Source organism: Toxotes jaculatrix, chromosome 1 (genome assembly GCF_017976425.1).
Source record: "Toxotes jaculatrix isolate fToxJac2 chromosome 1, fToxJac2.pri, whole genome shotgun sequence".
Taxonomy (NCBI): Eukaryota; Metazoa; Chordata; class Actinopteri; family Toxotidae; genus Toxotes; species Toxotes jaculatrix.
Window position 1 is genome coordinate 29080720 of NC_054394.1, and position 16053 is coordinate 29096772.

At 41.8% G+C, this 16053-nt stretch overlaps 1 protein-coding gene across 1 annotated transcript in view; it reads right to left on the reverse strand.

The window, feature by feature from the left end:
• The window catches only part of LOC121180893 (protein kinase C-binding protein NELL1-like), a 209276-nt gene extending 199174 nt beyond the window's left edge, over positions 1-10102 (reverse strand). Inside the window, exons 1-2 of the mRNA XM_041036577.1 lie at positions 10054-10102; positions 9385-9513 (exon numbers count right to left, since the gene is read on the reverse strand). Coding sequence (XP_040892511.1) covers positions 9385-9513; positions 10054-10102 — 178 coding nt within the window. The remainder of the gene's footprint in view (positions 1-9384; positions 9514-10053) is intronic.
• Positions 10103-16053: the final 5951 nt, after the last annotated feature.

The following is a 16053-nucleotide window of genomic DNA, read 5'->3' on the forward strand; positions in this document are numbered from 1 at the left end:
CTCATAAAAAACAAAAAAGCAAAAAAAGAGTAGATGAATCGTTAAAGGAGCCACCAATCCCACTTCCTTCTGTGCAGTGAACTCTGTAGGGAGCTGCAATATGTGGTGTTATTATTAAGGCTGTAACTATACACGTATGTGTGTGTGTGTGTGTGTGTACTGCACACTAGGATAAGCTGGATGAGTCAGACTTGCAGTTTCTGCTACCACATCTTACAGTGATTAGAGCAATCTACAGAGCCACGCCACCAGGGTGGAGAAAATAATAGTTTGAATTTTGAAAAATGTAAATTTAGCAAAAGTAAACATAATAAAACAGCACTGGAGTAGTATAACAAAGCCCCTATGTGTGTATATAAGAACTGAAACTTTCTGACTTTGGTGGCTCCAAGGGGTAGTATCAAAAAGAAGATATTTGCAAAACATACGAGGCACCAGATTTCACTGGTACTGCCTAATTATTTTACAAACAAAAACTTATGCCATCAGACTAAGTTTAAAGATGCCACAATTACAGCCACATATTCAACACCTAGGGGCTTTTAAAACCTAAACAGATGGTGAGAGGGAAAAGAAGACCACAGTTTGGGTCCAACATTGCAGAAGGCAGCTTCACTGTAGGGCTTCAATGCCAGAAATTGATCTTTTACAGTAAACCCTTGCTATTGATCTTGGTCCCCGGAGGCCATGATACTCCCGACCAATTATATGGATTTTAGGTCTGGGTGTGCCAAATGAGATCATGTTTCCCACATCCAACTGAAGACACTTGTGTCTGGCCCTTGTTCCTATACGCTGCCTTTAATTTGACATCAGGGGGGCAATAGAGACACGTCTGTCCCTTTAAAAGATATCGCCCTCATGTACAATGAATAATTCAGATGGAATAATTCCACCGAGGTTCCTTTGAGGTGGGACCAGTGTCTCGCCTCCTCCAGCAGTAGGACAGCCAGGAAGCTCATACATAAAAGATGAAAGGTTTGATAGCCTCCATTGGATTCAGCGGCTGGGATTGTGCGCTGTGGACTTTAGAGTTGTAGCCTGGCTTAGCTGCTCCTGTGAAGTGCCCACAGCCTTTCGGGCCTGGCTGCATGGGGCTTTCTCTGTAATATCTGTGCCATATGCAACATGGCTCCGCTCTGCAGTCAGTCAGAGGGGGAGAGGTATAAATAGCAACAACATGGATGCAGGAGAGAATGAGACCTCACTGAAACCTCTCAGTTTCTAGCCAGTTCACTTCAAACCTGCAGGAATGGTGCAACCTGCTACAAAAATAGAATAATTTGTTTAGGTAATATTGTGCTGCTGATTTATTTGGGTTTATCAAGATTTCTTAAATGTGTCATCACCTTATTTCTCCTTCTTAAACCCTGTACTGTCTAATTTCACTGCACCATCTGCAATTGTGAGCTAAATTCAGCTCTTTAGTTTGTCATTTTCCTTTTGCATTTTATTGCATGCTGCTTAGTCTCATCTTCACCGTGAGAGAACAGACAGATCCGTTAAAGTGGAGCCAAACCTTATGCCTGCCCAATTGCCTGACACAAACATGATAACATTTCACTGGAGCACATCAAGGATTGGCATGTTTTGACTCTCTAAATTAGGAGTAACATGCACAACGCAGATATGCTCAGAAGAAAGGAAACCTGTGGCGAGGCGCAGATTTATCGGCGCGCCTTGTTAACCTTCTCCCTTCCTCAGTTACCCCAAGGGTAAATCTGCAAGACTAAAAAGACATAAAGGCCAAACATTTTGGTTCAAGGCATTTGTCTTCTGATTAAGTGCCAAGAAAGTATCTGTGAAGAGACAGATATAACTAGCCATCAACTCAATCATGAATTCCATCGCTACTGCAGAGCCCATGGATTAAATCCCTGTTGGTACCAAAATGGGCCAGTGTTCATATTGATTTATATACAGTAGCTCTGTGTTGACAAGGAGACCTGTCAGAAGAACATTTGATGGAGGTTAAAACGCTGCTTAATCTATTAAGAGAAAACTGGTAGCGAGTAATGTCACTGAGTCATTCTTTATGGTTTGATGTTCTGGCAAAACAGAATTTAGATTCAACAAAGATTAACAGGTGAACTGAGCCTCAGATGATCTTTTCACAGAGCAGAACTGTTACACACGGCCAGCCCAACACTTTTACGGGCAGAAACTCGGAGACAGAAACAACAGCTATCCAACACTTTCTAACACATCCTATTATCATAGTGCAAAAGTCACCTAAACACTTAGGAGGGCGCCATAAATTCCCCAGCCCAGCATCGAACCATGGACGTTGGAGTGAAGTGGTATGCACACCTTAATCACTAGGCTACCAGTAGGTTTCTCTTCTTCTAACCCTCCAATACTACGGTGTTATGCAGGAACTGCCTAATTCTACAGTCTAAGTTCTACATCCCCAGAGATATGTAACAAATGGATCCTTGAGTCAAGGGTTAGATGTCAGTTTTCACTGAAGTCTTTAAGATCTTGACACACCGAGCTGACAGAAACACTGGGTAGGCAGCAACTGTTTTCTCTTTTATTAATCAGTAACCAGTTGATTAAGTGTTTAAATGTAGAATTTATGAGCCAATTAGTGTGGAATTAATAGATTAAAACTGTGATAAAATATCCCTGTAACACATGAAAGACAGGCACGGTGAGCTGCTCCGCACACACAGCATCTGGTGAGGTATCAGATCAGAGTTGTAACTACACACTCCCTGATGGTTGCGAGATGACAGAGATGAAAACATACACCATTACAGATAATTAGGAGCCCTTCTATTCAGTGTATTCAGGGACAGTAATCATTGTAATCAGCAGTAATCGCCATGCCCTGCCTCAATTCAGGCTTAAAAACTTTGGGGAATCGTTTTTTCCCATCTGCAATTAGAGGCCATCATTATTACAATTCTGAACACTTCTGCAGTCTAGACAGATTCATTGTTAGGAGGAACTTTTATCTGCATGTATCATATCATGTTTTTCTTTTGGTCAAAAAAGGCATCAGCAAAGTTCTACCTTCCTCTGTTGCTGTCATTTAAAGTTTCGGTGTACACGCTTTAGCTCAGCCTCCTTCGTCTATTTATATTTCATGTTGAGATTTCCTACCGTACCATTCCCACATTGCCTTTTGACAACTGCAGAGAAATAGAAGTGGTGAAAACCTGTTGCATTCACTTCTGGGTTTTATGTGCAAGTGCAGAGAGAGATAGCAATCTCACTGTTAGCTCGCTGAGAAAAAGTGAAAATTGCCTCCTACTCAAAAGCCAGCCTGGTTTCGGGTCCATTTTCTGATCCTGCGGGTGAACAGCTTCATGTCAGTGTTTCTTCTTTTGTGATTTATGTCTTCTCTTTATGATTTCTGTAACACTGAAGGACTGACAGCACAACCTGATGTTTTACTGGTTTTGATCAGCGTTTTCTGTTGTTAAGCTCTGTTGTTAGCTCTTAGCTATTAGCTACACCACAAATATAACACACAACATTATTTAAGTGTTAAAAGGTTTGAGGTGGATTTTACAATTTGCTACGAAAGTGATGTGCAAACTACCAGTAAACATGCAGGTGATGTTATATATTTTTCACTCACTGTCAACAAATCCCATAAAAAGACCAAAACCAACTACTACTACTACTAACATTTACTGTATGTGTGAGCAAAGCATGATATAACTTAGTCCTCTGTGCTATAGAGCTCCATTATTATCAAAAGTGTACAATAATGAACCACACCACTGCACTGGGCAACACGTTCCTTCATTACTGAGTCTCACATGCATAACACATTGGTCTTGGTCTTTTCATGCTGTCTGGGTAAGCTAAGATAAATAACAAGCTTTATCCTTTACCCTTTGAGTACAACAAAATAAAGTTAATTATCTGGACTGTAAGTTCTACTCAAAGGTGAGCTCAGTCCCTCGTTCAGTATGAGATGATATATAGATTTCCTATTTAGCACACATTGTCGTGTTTTTCCCTTTAACACATACAGTAATTCCTCGGTTTGTCTGAACGATGCTCCTGCAGTTTGGCCTTTGTGTGCTGTGTGTTGTTGGTGAGTGTTTAGTGTTTACATCATTTTGTGTACCTCCTGTAGTTCTGGTCAGGGTGTTGGTGGGCAGAGTGATGAGACAGCAGCTGATTACTGTCTGTTTTCTGCTGTTAATAAAGTGCTGCACTGTGGGCCCCGTCTTTGAGAGACATTCAATTTTTCTTTTCAATTTCGAGAAACTGCAGAAATGCAGTGATTTCAGAGTCGCCAATTTTGCTGTTCATAGCACACCTATTTCAGCTTTCACAAAACACATTTTTCTTTACAACTCGTAGTGTTCTACAACAGCCCAACAGAAGAGGCAGCTGCAGCCGCTTGTGAACTGATCCAGAAATGGATGCTGGGTAGGAGCCGTCTGTGATTACCGTTGTTAATACCACGCTGCTCTGGATGGCAAAGTAGAAAATCTGGAATGCTCCAGAAGTTCCCATCTTCAATTTCTGACAAAAATCTAGAGTGTAACCGTAGTAAAAGTGTTCTGAACTGCCCTGATATTCATCCTGGTCACAGTTTCACAGATCCAAGGCTCTGTCGACTCACAGTTCAGGAGCCAGGTCTGAGACTCAGAGACTGATGCCACAGCTGGAACACTTGGCTTGTCTTTAGGATTATAATTGCAGATATCATATTTGACCAGGAGAAAGTCAACGGAAGCAGAACCACATTTAACAAACTATATTTTGATTGTCCCAGTAAGGCAATCTTTAGCACCAGAGCCAATTTGCCAGAGAAAGCTCCATTTCTAAAAGGTTACATTCAGCTTTCGGTAGTTTAATAAATCCCGTGTATCAGAGGAGTCCCTTTATTTAATTGTGTGTCACTCGCAAATTGCTCTCACTCTCAGTCGATCAGTCTTACAAATCAATGGTAGGCTTTTCTTGTGCAGCAGGATTTGCTGACTTATTCACAGAAGGTAACAACCATCCAATAACTGTTCAATACATGCTGCTCCTCATCTAGATTTGGACATTTTCCAGTTCTTTTTTTCTCTGTGGGTCAGTTTTACATTTTGTGAGGGAGGAATATTAAAAGACCTTTTTGCAGTTTGGACAAACCTCAAACTTGTTTCTTTTTTACTTTGACTTTTTTACGAACATAGACCAGATGAGGTCTGGGAAATTACAACACAGTCAGTAAAAAGGAAAAGAAGGCACAGGTACAGTTCATAATGCATAGTGATGCCTCGCTTGGTCCATTTTCTGTACCTAATGTCTTGTGATGCTGGGAGGAAGTGTGGCTCGTAAGCCGGCCAACTCAGCAGTTCGATCTCCTTGTGAAGCTGAAATGTCTTTACCACTTCCCACCATATTTTCATTGCAAAAACAACCCATTGATTTCGGAGCTGTAGTACTTCATTAACTCTGATGGGACAGCCCAATACTGACTGAATGGGTATGGGTATGTCCATTAAAGACAGTTCGATGTCTTTCCACTTAGCCTCATAGGCTGGGTAACACCAACACACAAGAGGCATTAGCTGAGACAACAGGTAAAGTCTTTAAAACAATGTAGAGTTCGCTGGACATATCTTGGTATTCACTTTACATGCAATTTGGCCATTTATCTGCAGGAATAACAAGGAATATACCTTTAAAAAAAGATGGACCCAGAAGTGCATCAGCTATGGCCCTTTACTGAACAGTGGTGAGGCATTTCACTGTGGATTTGTGTTTTAAATGAGACTGGAAAAAAACAGGTTTTGATTGGCTTAGACAGCTGGGTCGATTCAACGTTAATTAAGGACCATTTCAGTCCTAAAACTAGGCTGCAGAGTTGTCACAAGCTAAGGATAATTGGTGTAAAAGGCTGATAAGAGGCGTGTTTATAGATCAAAGGGATATCAGAATCAAGGCTGCATTTGTTGTTACCATTTAACTATTTAACATTAATGATTTTGAGCAAGAGAGTCAATGAAGAAGAGGGGGATCTATACTGACTGGATAGATTCACAGCTTGTGTAAGTTAGACAGTCTGTTCAACTTAACAGTAACCGTTTAATTCATATAACCGGTAAATACTAAACTATTAAAACAGATTTGAAGGTACTTTTTAAACTGTAATTCACACAAATCTTTCACAATGAGGTGATTATTTCAAATTGTCAGAATGCTGTAATGATACAAAGCAAAGAGCAATAACACGTTAAAATAAGATATGAAGCAAATGAGGGAGTATTACTTGAAAACTGTCGTAACTTGATTCTGGCCATGTGGCAATAAGCCAAATCAAACTTAATACAGATTATGATGCGATGTCAGGACAATGAAACACATTAAAGGCCATCCAGATCCTTTAAACACTTATAACCATTATCAAAATTGTAAATTAACATCACTCAGTGCAAATATCAAGTATTTCATGTCTGTCACAAGACTTAAAGTCTACAGCCCAGCCATGCTTGCGGCCCTGTGAAGCCGTTATGATCATAACATACAACACAAAATCGCTGGATGAATAAGAAATCAAGTGAAAACATTCCTCTTCTTAGATCTTTACGACCAGTGGGGCATAAAACAAAGTCATGTTGTTATCTAAATGAAAAGAACTCATCCTCTGAACAGTGGCTATTTTAAAACATCACAGATTCACCACAGCATGTCTGGCTCAGGTCTACATTGTCAGACTTGGTTTCTCAAAGAGTTTTGCTCAGCTTCCACCAGCGTAACCTAAAGGGGTCTGTCTGACACAGACCCCTGTGATACCTAACCAAATATGCTGCGCACAGACACAGTTTCAAATAAAGAGGAATCTGATCCAAAACGGACCCAAGGACAGTCAGACTCTGTCCAAACATAAACAGACCAGAGGATAATTAGACCCGAACCAAAATTTGGTCGACCCAAACAGAGGGATGAATGTCAACACCGCAGCAGCGTGATGTGGCACCAGTTAACGAGCACTAACAGTTGAAATGAGTAGAAATAAATGTAATATCCCGTGCAATTCACAGCTCACACATCTGGTTTTGGGTCAAAAAACATGAGATGAGCAATCTGAGTTCAAATGTAGGATGGGAAACTAGGTCAGCCCTCATCTGGACAAACTAACTGTGCCCACTACATCACAGAAGCTCCCACAATGTAAGCACATTGATAGAAAAAAAAAAAAAAGTACAAATTTTAACAAATAGCATCTTAGCAATTAGCTGAGCTTTGTTCCCAGCTATGAGTGCACAGTGGGGGATTATTAGCATTTTCTTTCTTTTCATCTCAAGGTCAGATTACACATCCAGATAAGAACCTTTTAGTGGAGGCTGCTCTCATCTGACTTTCCTAAACTGGCTTTCATTAAGAGCACTGGTGCATTATTCGGCTGAAAACTAAAGAGAGGAAATGCTGAAATCTATTTTCTAACGCAAGCCATCTGTTGTTTGTAAATCAGCGGCTAACTGGGAGACAGGACGAGACTGGTCCCAGTGTCCAGCCAAAGACACTGCCAGAGCCCTCTCTGTCTCTCTCAGTGTTATCGACACTAATTGGAACACCACATTGCCCTTTTCTCCAGCCATTTCACCAGTATTGCAATCTGTTCCTCCACAATTTATGCAGTCATCAAACAGATGAAATCTATTGAGCTCAGTGCACAACATGATTGCATACAACATACATAAATCATCTTGAATAATCACTGACCCAATCAGCTACAGCGGCTCCAGCAAAGCTTCTGTTAGGCAGTTAATCATGGCCTGCTTGTTGCTGCAGACTATTACAACATCAACTTCTTCACTTTTTTAAAACAGCCCGACAGTTGCTGTAACTTTGGTTGCAGTTGCTCTGTGGAGCCATCTGGGTTACAAAGCCATGAACGCAGCGCAAGGGTGGACAAAGTGTTAAATAGGTCACAACACAAGCATCCTCTTCAACACTCACAAGTCCAGTTTTCCCCACTGGATTAGCCTCCTTTCCCACACTATCTGGCTGCTGCACCTCAACCCTGGGAGCCTGGAAACCATAGGGAGAGTAGCTTGGAGTACAAGAGTGTGTGTGTGTGTGTGTGTGTGTGTGTGTGTGTGTGTGTGTGTGTGTGTGTCAAGTAAAAAAGTGAGGTTGTGCATCCCGTATGGCCTCCAGCCCTGAATCTTGGACAGCTCCACCTCAGCAGAGTTGGCCAAGCTGCCCTGCCTTCATTCATACACAGCCAGTGGCACACTGAGCCAGGCACTCTAGAAAATAAGACCACATGCACACGCGTGCGCGCACACACACACACACACACACACACACACACACACACACACACACACACACACACAATACACTTCCACTCTGATGATATGAGTCTCAACACCCATTGCTGCAATTCGGATTCAAGCTGCTGGTGTTTGTGCCAGTGTCTCTGAATTTGAATATTTTCACAACTGAAAGGTAAACAAAAGATTTTGTGTTTCCCCCCCGAACACTGGGTCGGAACAGCATTGGACCATTAATATGAAACTCACAGGCTACTCAACGCCTTTTAATATCGAGCTATTAAAAATGACATTAAACACCTAATTTTACAAAACAAAGTTTCAAATGCAGCTGCAGCCAAGCAGGAAACAAAACACACAGAAGAAACAAGCAAGTAATCACGAAAAAGAAAAAAAATCCAGGTCTCTGTCTCTCTCTCTCTCTCTCTCACAGTCATCCAAATATCTGCCTCTCTCTCTCAGTGCTGTGTACCCCACTGTTTCCTCGTTCTACTTCAACACTCAGAGCTGAAGGCAAATATTGTTAGTCCTTTTCAGACTGCAGAGAAGAGTGTGAGCAAATCAAAGTTATCTTCTGACAGTGGTGAAATGCATCTCACAGCACCCTCAACAGGGTTAACATGTCAGTAGTATCTGCCTATTAGGACTGTGACACCTACTGTGACACTTATTTGTAGTTATGCGATAGCATTTTTCTTTATCTTTGAGGCTCTGTACATCCTATAGCCACATGCTGTGTGCCCTTCAGGGTCCTCCCACTGTAACACACCTGATGTCCAGTAAGCCACCAGTTGTTCGGATTACACAACAGTGGGTGTCATTGAAAACAGTGAAAAAAAAAAAAATTCCTGCACAGAAAGCGCGCTCAAGTGTGTCCGGAAAGAGCCCGAGCATCTGCTGCCTGGGACAAATTAAATGTAGAGTAATTATGAGCGCAGGCTCCCCGGAGTGTTTTGTCTCAGAATCCTCGCTAATACTGTGACACCAAAAGGTGTGGCGCTGCTTGGCTTCGCTCACACTAACTAATGAAACAAAGAGCGTGCGTGTGTGTGTGTGTGCGCAGCCAAGAAACAGAAGACAAAGACATTTGTGAACTTGAGTAGCGCGACTAATGAAGAAGGAATTCTCAGCGTGCGTGCGTTACCTCGGAAAAGGAAGGCTTTGCTGCTGTTGTGAAGCCCCGCCACTTGGGTAATTCCATAGGTGGCATTTGCCAGGTCAAGTTCATTGATGATATCAATCTGGTAGTCTTGATCTGATCCGAAAGCCGAAGCTGGTGAAGAGAAATGAAGGTTAGAGGGTGTGAAGCGGTGCGTTCAAAGCCTGCTGAGAGGATTAAACCTGGCAGGGCTTTAACTGAAATCCTAATTCATTTTACAAACACACACATGACCACTGCTTATGAGCATTCCACTGCTTAAAATGGCTGGTTGTGGAGAAAGTCACGCAGTTTTAATTTACACGCCGGGGATAATTCTGCCCACCAGAATGCACCGTGTGTGCCCGCAGACATCACCTGTGCAGTCCACGGACTGTAGGTGCACTGTGCGCACACGTTAAGGTAAAAAGGTGTCATCTCTTTCACCTTAACTGCGTCCTGGTTATTTTCAAATATTAACTCTACAAACTGCAGGTGATTAAAAAAAAACAATACGATGCAGTCCAGAGGCATCCTTATAAAAATCTGACATGCGTGCGCGCAAGGTGCAAACTGAGGAACGTACAAAAAAAAAAAAAAAACGTTTAGAAGCTCGTGTCACTCGTAACAAAATTCCTCACTGCGACCACAGAGTGCTGTGTGGCTTCTACTTACCTGGTTTGGTAAAAAAGAAAAGGGATAACAAAGCCACGTAAATATCCATTTGTGTTGAAGTTGCGCTGTACAGAGTCCTCAGCCGTGCGCTCCGCTGCTTATCCACACTAACCCGCTCTGGTCCGTCTGGCGCTGTGCGCCGCTCTCACCTCGTCTAGATGTGGAGGAACGGAGGAACGATCCACAACACGCGAGCAGGGGTTCCCTCACTGCAAAGCCAGATCAATTCATAACGTCTGAGCGGGTCCATCCAGTCACTGTGCGGCATCGACAGTGACAGGTGTCCGCGTTTATTTAGGACAGCTGTTAAACTAGACCGTCGGCGGAAAATCTGAGGATATTCTCAACCGTGAAAATGTACAGTTCCCCCCGTTCAGACCACTGAAACTTCCAATTTTGGAGGTGAGAAAAGGGCCTTTCAAAGGAAAAGTCTGTGAGTGAAGGATATGGGAATTCTCAGCAATAGAAAGGTAGACTGCTATCACTTGTTATAGCGGAGATTACTCAAAGAATTTCCGGTCTGACGGGGCAAATTAACAGCACCGCATCTGACAGTAGAACAGATTTTATTAACTGTATGAAGATACTGTAGCCTGCAGAATATAGGTTTGCTCTGTATGAGGATTGTGTATAATATCACAGACACAAAAGGGAGTCCTGCATCTCCACTTTGCTTCCCCCCATCACTTCCTCTAGCTCCTAAATCGAACTCCCTTCCTCCCACCTCCTCCCTCCCTCAGAGAATCCCTGGGATTTATAAGCACTGCTGCTACAGTCCTCTTTCCTCAGGGGCCTGTCCTTATTGAGAACCATTAATCATGCCCTTCTCCTGCCTGCCTCTAATTTGTGTACATTGTCAGGTTGTCTGGGTTACCTTCACCAACACAAACTGGTGGGGGAGAGAACAGAGGCGTCTGCTTAGTGATTATGGCAGTTACACAGTGTGCACCGCCTGCTCCGCCTGTGCAAGTGTGTTCTACACAAGGGAAGGTGTAATGTCTGCTTTGGGATGCAGGTCACTGTTCCACCCTCTCAAATTAGACTGTAAACAATGGCAGCACTGGGCGAGCCTATCCCCTGATCCAGAGCCTAAATTTCTTGAGGGGAGGAGGAAAAAAAACACATTATTTGAAATTACAGGTTGCAGAGCAGAGTAAAGGGAAGGGAGAAGAATTTAAATTGTTTGTGGAATGGTGGCCATGTTTACAGGCAACAACATTCCTGCCTTTCATACATTTTATATGTAAAAAAAGAAGCAATTAAGCTCCTCTCTCTCTACTCTACCTTCGTGAACACTGCTCTGGCAGTATCATGAATGCTGATTGGGTCATGTGAATAATGACATCACTGTCAGAAGTAAAGGTGGAAGCAGTGTGTCTGACCTTGTTGTTGTTCTGCTGATCAGGTAACCAGATTATAAATCTCTGTGGTTAATTTTGGAAAGCCACGACAGTATGAGAACTTGTCAAGCTTTCCTCAGCACATCAGAGTTTCAGAGCATCAGAGCTGTGTGTCTGATCTCTAGCTGAAGTTTTCTCCAGTGTCTAGACTCCATCAAGCGACGTTCCAGTGTGGCTCATGACATGACATCCAGTTCACAATGAGCTCTGTTCAGCAAAGACTCTTTCACTTAAAGGAAAAAGCTGAATAAATGAGAGAGCAAATGTGACAGCTGCAGATGCTTCCATGGTGGGCTCTGGGTACAACGGAATGGTTTGATAACTATTTGTGAGTTATATATGTCCTTCGCAGTCAATAGATCGCAACCAAGCTGGACACCTACGGGTGATTTTGGAGGAACATTTTACACAGCGCTCTCCACCACCATCAACAAATATCTTGTGGACAAAGGATGTACCATCTCTCCATTAGAGTTTCACAGACAGAATCTGTTACAAGGAGCACTGAAGCTTTTTTGGAGGCTCATGATCAAAAAACACTTTTTTTTTTCTGAATGTAACCTAGACATCTGAAAATATTCACTTTTCAGACAATTCAAGGCTCTTTTGACCTGCGAGTCAACAAATCTGCAGTTGTTGGACTAATCCTGCACTGATTAGACGTTTGTTGAAACACGTTTTCTGCACCAGCGATGCACCAAACCTAAAGCGAACAAACAGGGAGAAAGAAAGAGACCGAGCGAGACAGGCAGCAACAGAGAAAGCGTGACTGGCAGTGGTAGAGATATGAATGTCAACAGGATTAGCTCTATAATTTAGTCCCATTCTCCAGATTGCACGATCGCAGCTGTTTTCAATCTCGGCTTGTCAACACAGTGGCTGCCATCGTCCTGCAGTCATACGCAGTGAGGTCGCCAGGAGAGGCGCAGCCAGCAGACCCTTTCTTATCAGGGCACGGGCAAGGGAGACAACCAATTGCGCGCGAACAGAAATGACCACAAAAAATGGGCCTGGAAAGCTCATTTGCGATGCCTCTTAGCTGCATGACAGAGATGGAGGCCAAAGTTTAGCATTTGTTTGAGCAGAACAGCAGTCAATACACCCACAGGAGGTGAGATAGGGCTCAGACTCTGAAGAGATAAATGACATTTAGCAGTGCTTCTATTTTATATGATGGATCTCATATTCAAACCTACCTTGTTTTGTACTTAAATGACAATTCAGCTTGATAATATGTTTGTTATTATATAAATAGTAAAACAAAGAAGGCCTTATATGCTCTGATATTTCACCAGATTTAATGCAATGCAATTCTTTCTCATGTTGGTGTATAAAATTACTCAGGTTTCACAGAACGTTCACTGCAGAAACAGGCAGGTGATCGAGTAACATCTGCAAAGACTGGAGTTTTTTTTTTTTTTCACACACATCTTCTGTGTTTTAGAGGCTGTAAGTTATAAACCAGAGCTGTTGCTGTCAGAGGTGAAACAAATCTGAAATGTTCAACCAGAGAAAACAATGAAACTGTAACTGTAGCTTGAGCTTTAGTTTCTATTTGAGACATATTTCCCTCATACAACCTCAAAATTAATGAGCGTAAGTAATATCTAAATATAATGCAATTAGCAACGAGGGCACAGCAAGAGAGCTTCTGCTTTGTGTTATGTTACCTGGTAACTTTACTGGTAAAATGGACCACATATTCAGTATTTGTTAGTGGCAAATGCCCATGATATAACAGCAGTAATACACTTTGCTGTGTCCTTATATAGCAAACAACAAACTTGTGGAGGAAGTCAACACAAAACAAGGAAAACATTAATTATTGACAAATGTTATCCTCTAATTATTTTCTTAAGATAATATTTTATTGATCCCACAGCGGGGAAATTTACTTTCTGCTCACAAGAAAAACAGGGGAAAAGTGCAGAAAAACAAGAAGTATGTATGCAATTCAAGTACAGAAAATGTGCAAAAATATAGTATTTACAATCTAAAAAGTGAAGGTAAAAATACAAAATAGTCTAGCTATATACAATTTACACAACGTATAATAAAATTTACTTTGAGTTTATTTTAATATATGACTTAATTATTCTAGTGGCACACTCCAGGCGCCGTACACCTCCGCTTTGTGAGGTGAGTACATCATGACACACTGTTGTGTCATGGAGGAATTTCAGCTGCCAAAACTAGAAGCTAAATGACTCGAGTTACAGAGTTTGTACTGTTGCAGCTCAGACTGATCAAAAAGCTTATGTGTCTCATGTTCCGATTGTGTGCACTGTCAAGAGATGAAATCTTCCTGAATACGATAACCCAGGCAGACATGAAAGAGCACACTCTGTATAATGAAGAACTAAGCTTCTGATGAGCAGCGGTTGGGCTGAATATTACAGCCCAGGGAATAAAGCCATGCAACAGAGTCCTACTGTGTCTCTGAAAACCTATCATTACCCGCTAATCACAGTGTTAAAGAGCCCACCACCATAATACCAAATTTGTAGCTCTCCAGCAGCCTGGTGGATGCGAGGTCATGTGTGCCACCGCTCTGTGCACAAGGCTTAGAGGTCTTTATGGGGGGGGCTTAATGGGTCGGGTATATACAGTTGGATGGTCATGTTGACCGCTTAATAAAGTCACAGTTTTATACTTACAGAAAGGGCTGGAGGTGACTGGGAAATGGGGCTTGGGGAGACTTGGGGCATGGAGTAGAAGTAGATGTCCTCGATGCTTCTTTTCGTTTGAACGTTGCATACCAAGACAAAGTGGCATGGAGGAAACCATAGACCCTGGGGGGAGTTACGTGAACACAGAGAGGGCAAGTTAACTCAATAAACAAAAGCTCCACCTTGGCAGTGCTCAAACCAGGGTCTTCTCTTTGTGAGCATCAGCGCTGACTCCTCTTTCGTCCACTCTTTCAGGTAACTGAGATGGAGAGAGTTTTTGAAGCTCGGTTTCTGATGAGCTTTTCAAAAAGTCTGAATTTAGTTTGGATTGAAGGCAAAATTGAGAAAAAAAATCACTGCAGTATGGACCTGGCTTATGCTGTATCACGGTTTAGGTGTGACTTTCTGCATAGACAGACAGTTTAGTCCTTAGAAGAACAAAGGAATGGGTTTGGCAGTTCACAGCCTGGCTTTGTATGCTTTTCTTCTGAAGAAGCTAAAACTGCAGGGTGGAGGTAAAGCTTCAGTAAGCAGTGTGTGTTGTTCTGTTTAGATACAATGGAGAGTTTTAGGTCCAGTCTGGTTTTAATAAGTCGAGAGGAGGGGCGGAAACTGTGAGAGGGTTATCAGTCTGCACTATCAGAGACTTATAAAACCAGGGCCAGCTCCAGAGGGACACCTTAATGGCGCACAGGAGAATCAGTGTTTTAACTTTATTTTGTCAGCCATGGTTGGATTCTCATTGACTGTCATTTCTCCAGGAACATGATTAATGTGTTCCTCAGAGTTACATGCAAAAGAAAAAAAAGAAAAAAGCTGCCACAGAATTTTAAAAATGGTTCTCTTCATTTAATAACAGGGGAGAAAATATTTTCTGTTTCACTTTAACCTGCTGTGAGAGCAGAATAAGTTATGGATTAAATGGGCACCACTGTACACTGGTGCATTGTGGCTGGGAGGCAATTATCGTGTTGCACAGAAAAAAAAATCTTAGCTCTGGACATGATGGGCATGAATTGTCCCTGCAAGTGCGGTGGTTTGATTCCTTTGACAAATATAGCAGCACTTATCCCAAGCATGACCCAGTTTTGCTCTCAACTTTCTTCAGGCAGAGGTAAACACGCTCGCCAGACTGAAAGAAGCAGCATCTCTCCTGCAGAAGGCTGCGGTGTGATTGGAATGACAACTTACTGCTTTATCACTGTATCACTGAGATCAGATCTCTCAAGCTGCAGACAAAAGCTCTCTAGCATGAGTAAGACATAAATTCAAAGACCTGAAACAAAAAGCTAGGAGAACAAAAATGTCCATCTAATATTAGTCACTTTTAGTGATTAGGGCACACATTAGTCTTTACAGGTAAACCTGCATAATTATGTTTTGTCCAGTGTGAATTTCTTAAAAGGACCATGCCAATGTTTTTGCAAGTTTTAGCTCCTTTAATTTTTAAGTATGCGAATATTCTTTCCTTTTTTTTGTCTTTTTGTCAACAAATCCAATAACCAGCCCTGCCAATGCAGCCAAAGTCATAATGCTTTTCCCATAGCTTATTCTTCTGTGCCATAGAGGCTACACTTATGCTGAAAATGCAAACATGATAATGTCGAGTGGGTTTAATGTTTACCATGTACACAATTTTAATTTAACAACAAAACTATATATTTGTGACCAGTTTTTAAAAGATTGCCTGTGCAATGCCAGTGACTAATTCATTAAGGAATTTTCTGAAAAAAAGAAAAACACAACTTGTTTTCAGCCCTATTCTTTAACTATAAATCCCAGACACTTGATATTTGTGCTGACGCTTCTCAATGTCTGCTCAACAATTTTAGATTTTTGGATGTATGTTTTCCTGCATTCATTATTGTACTCTTAGGTTATAATAGAGTGCAAAACCTTCAAATAAAATGAAAGTACCTTTCCATACAATG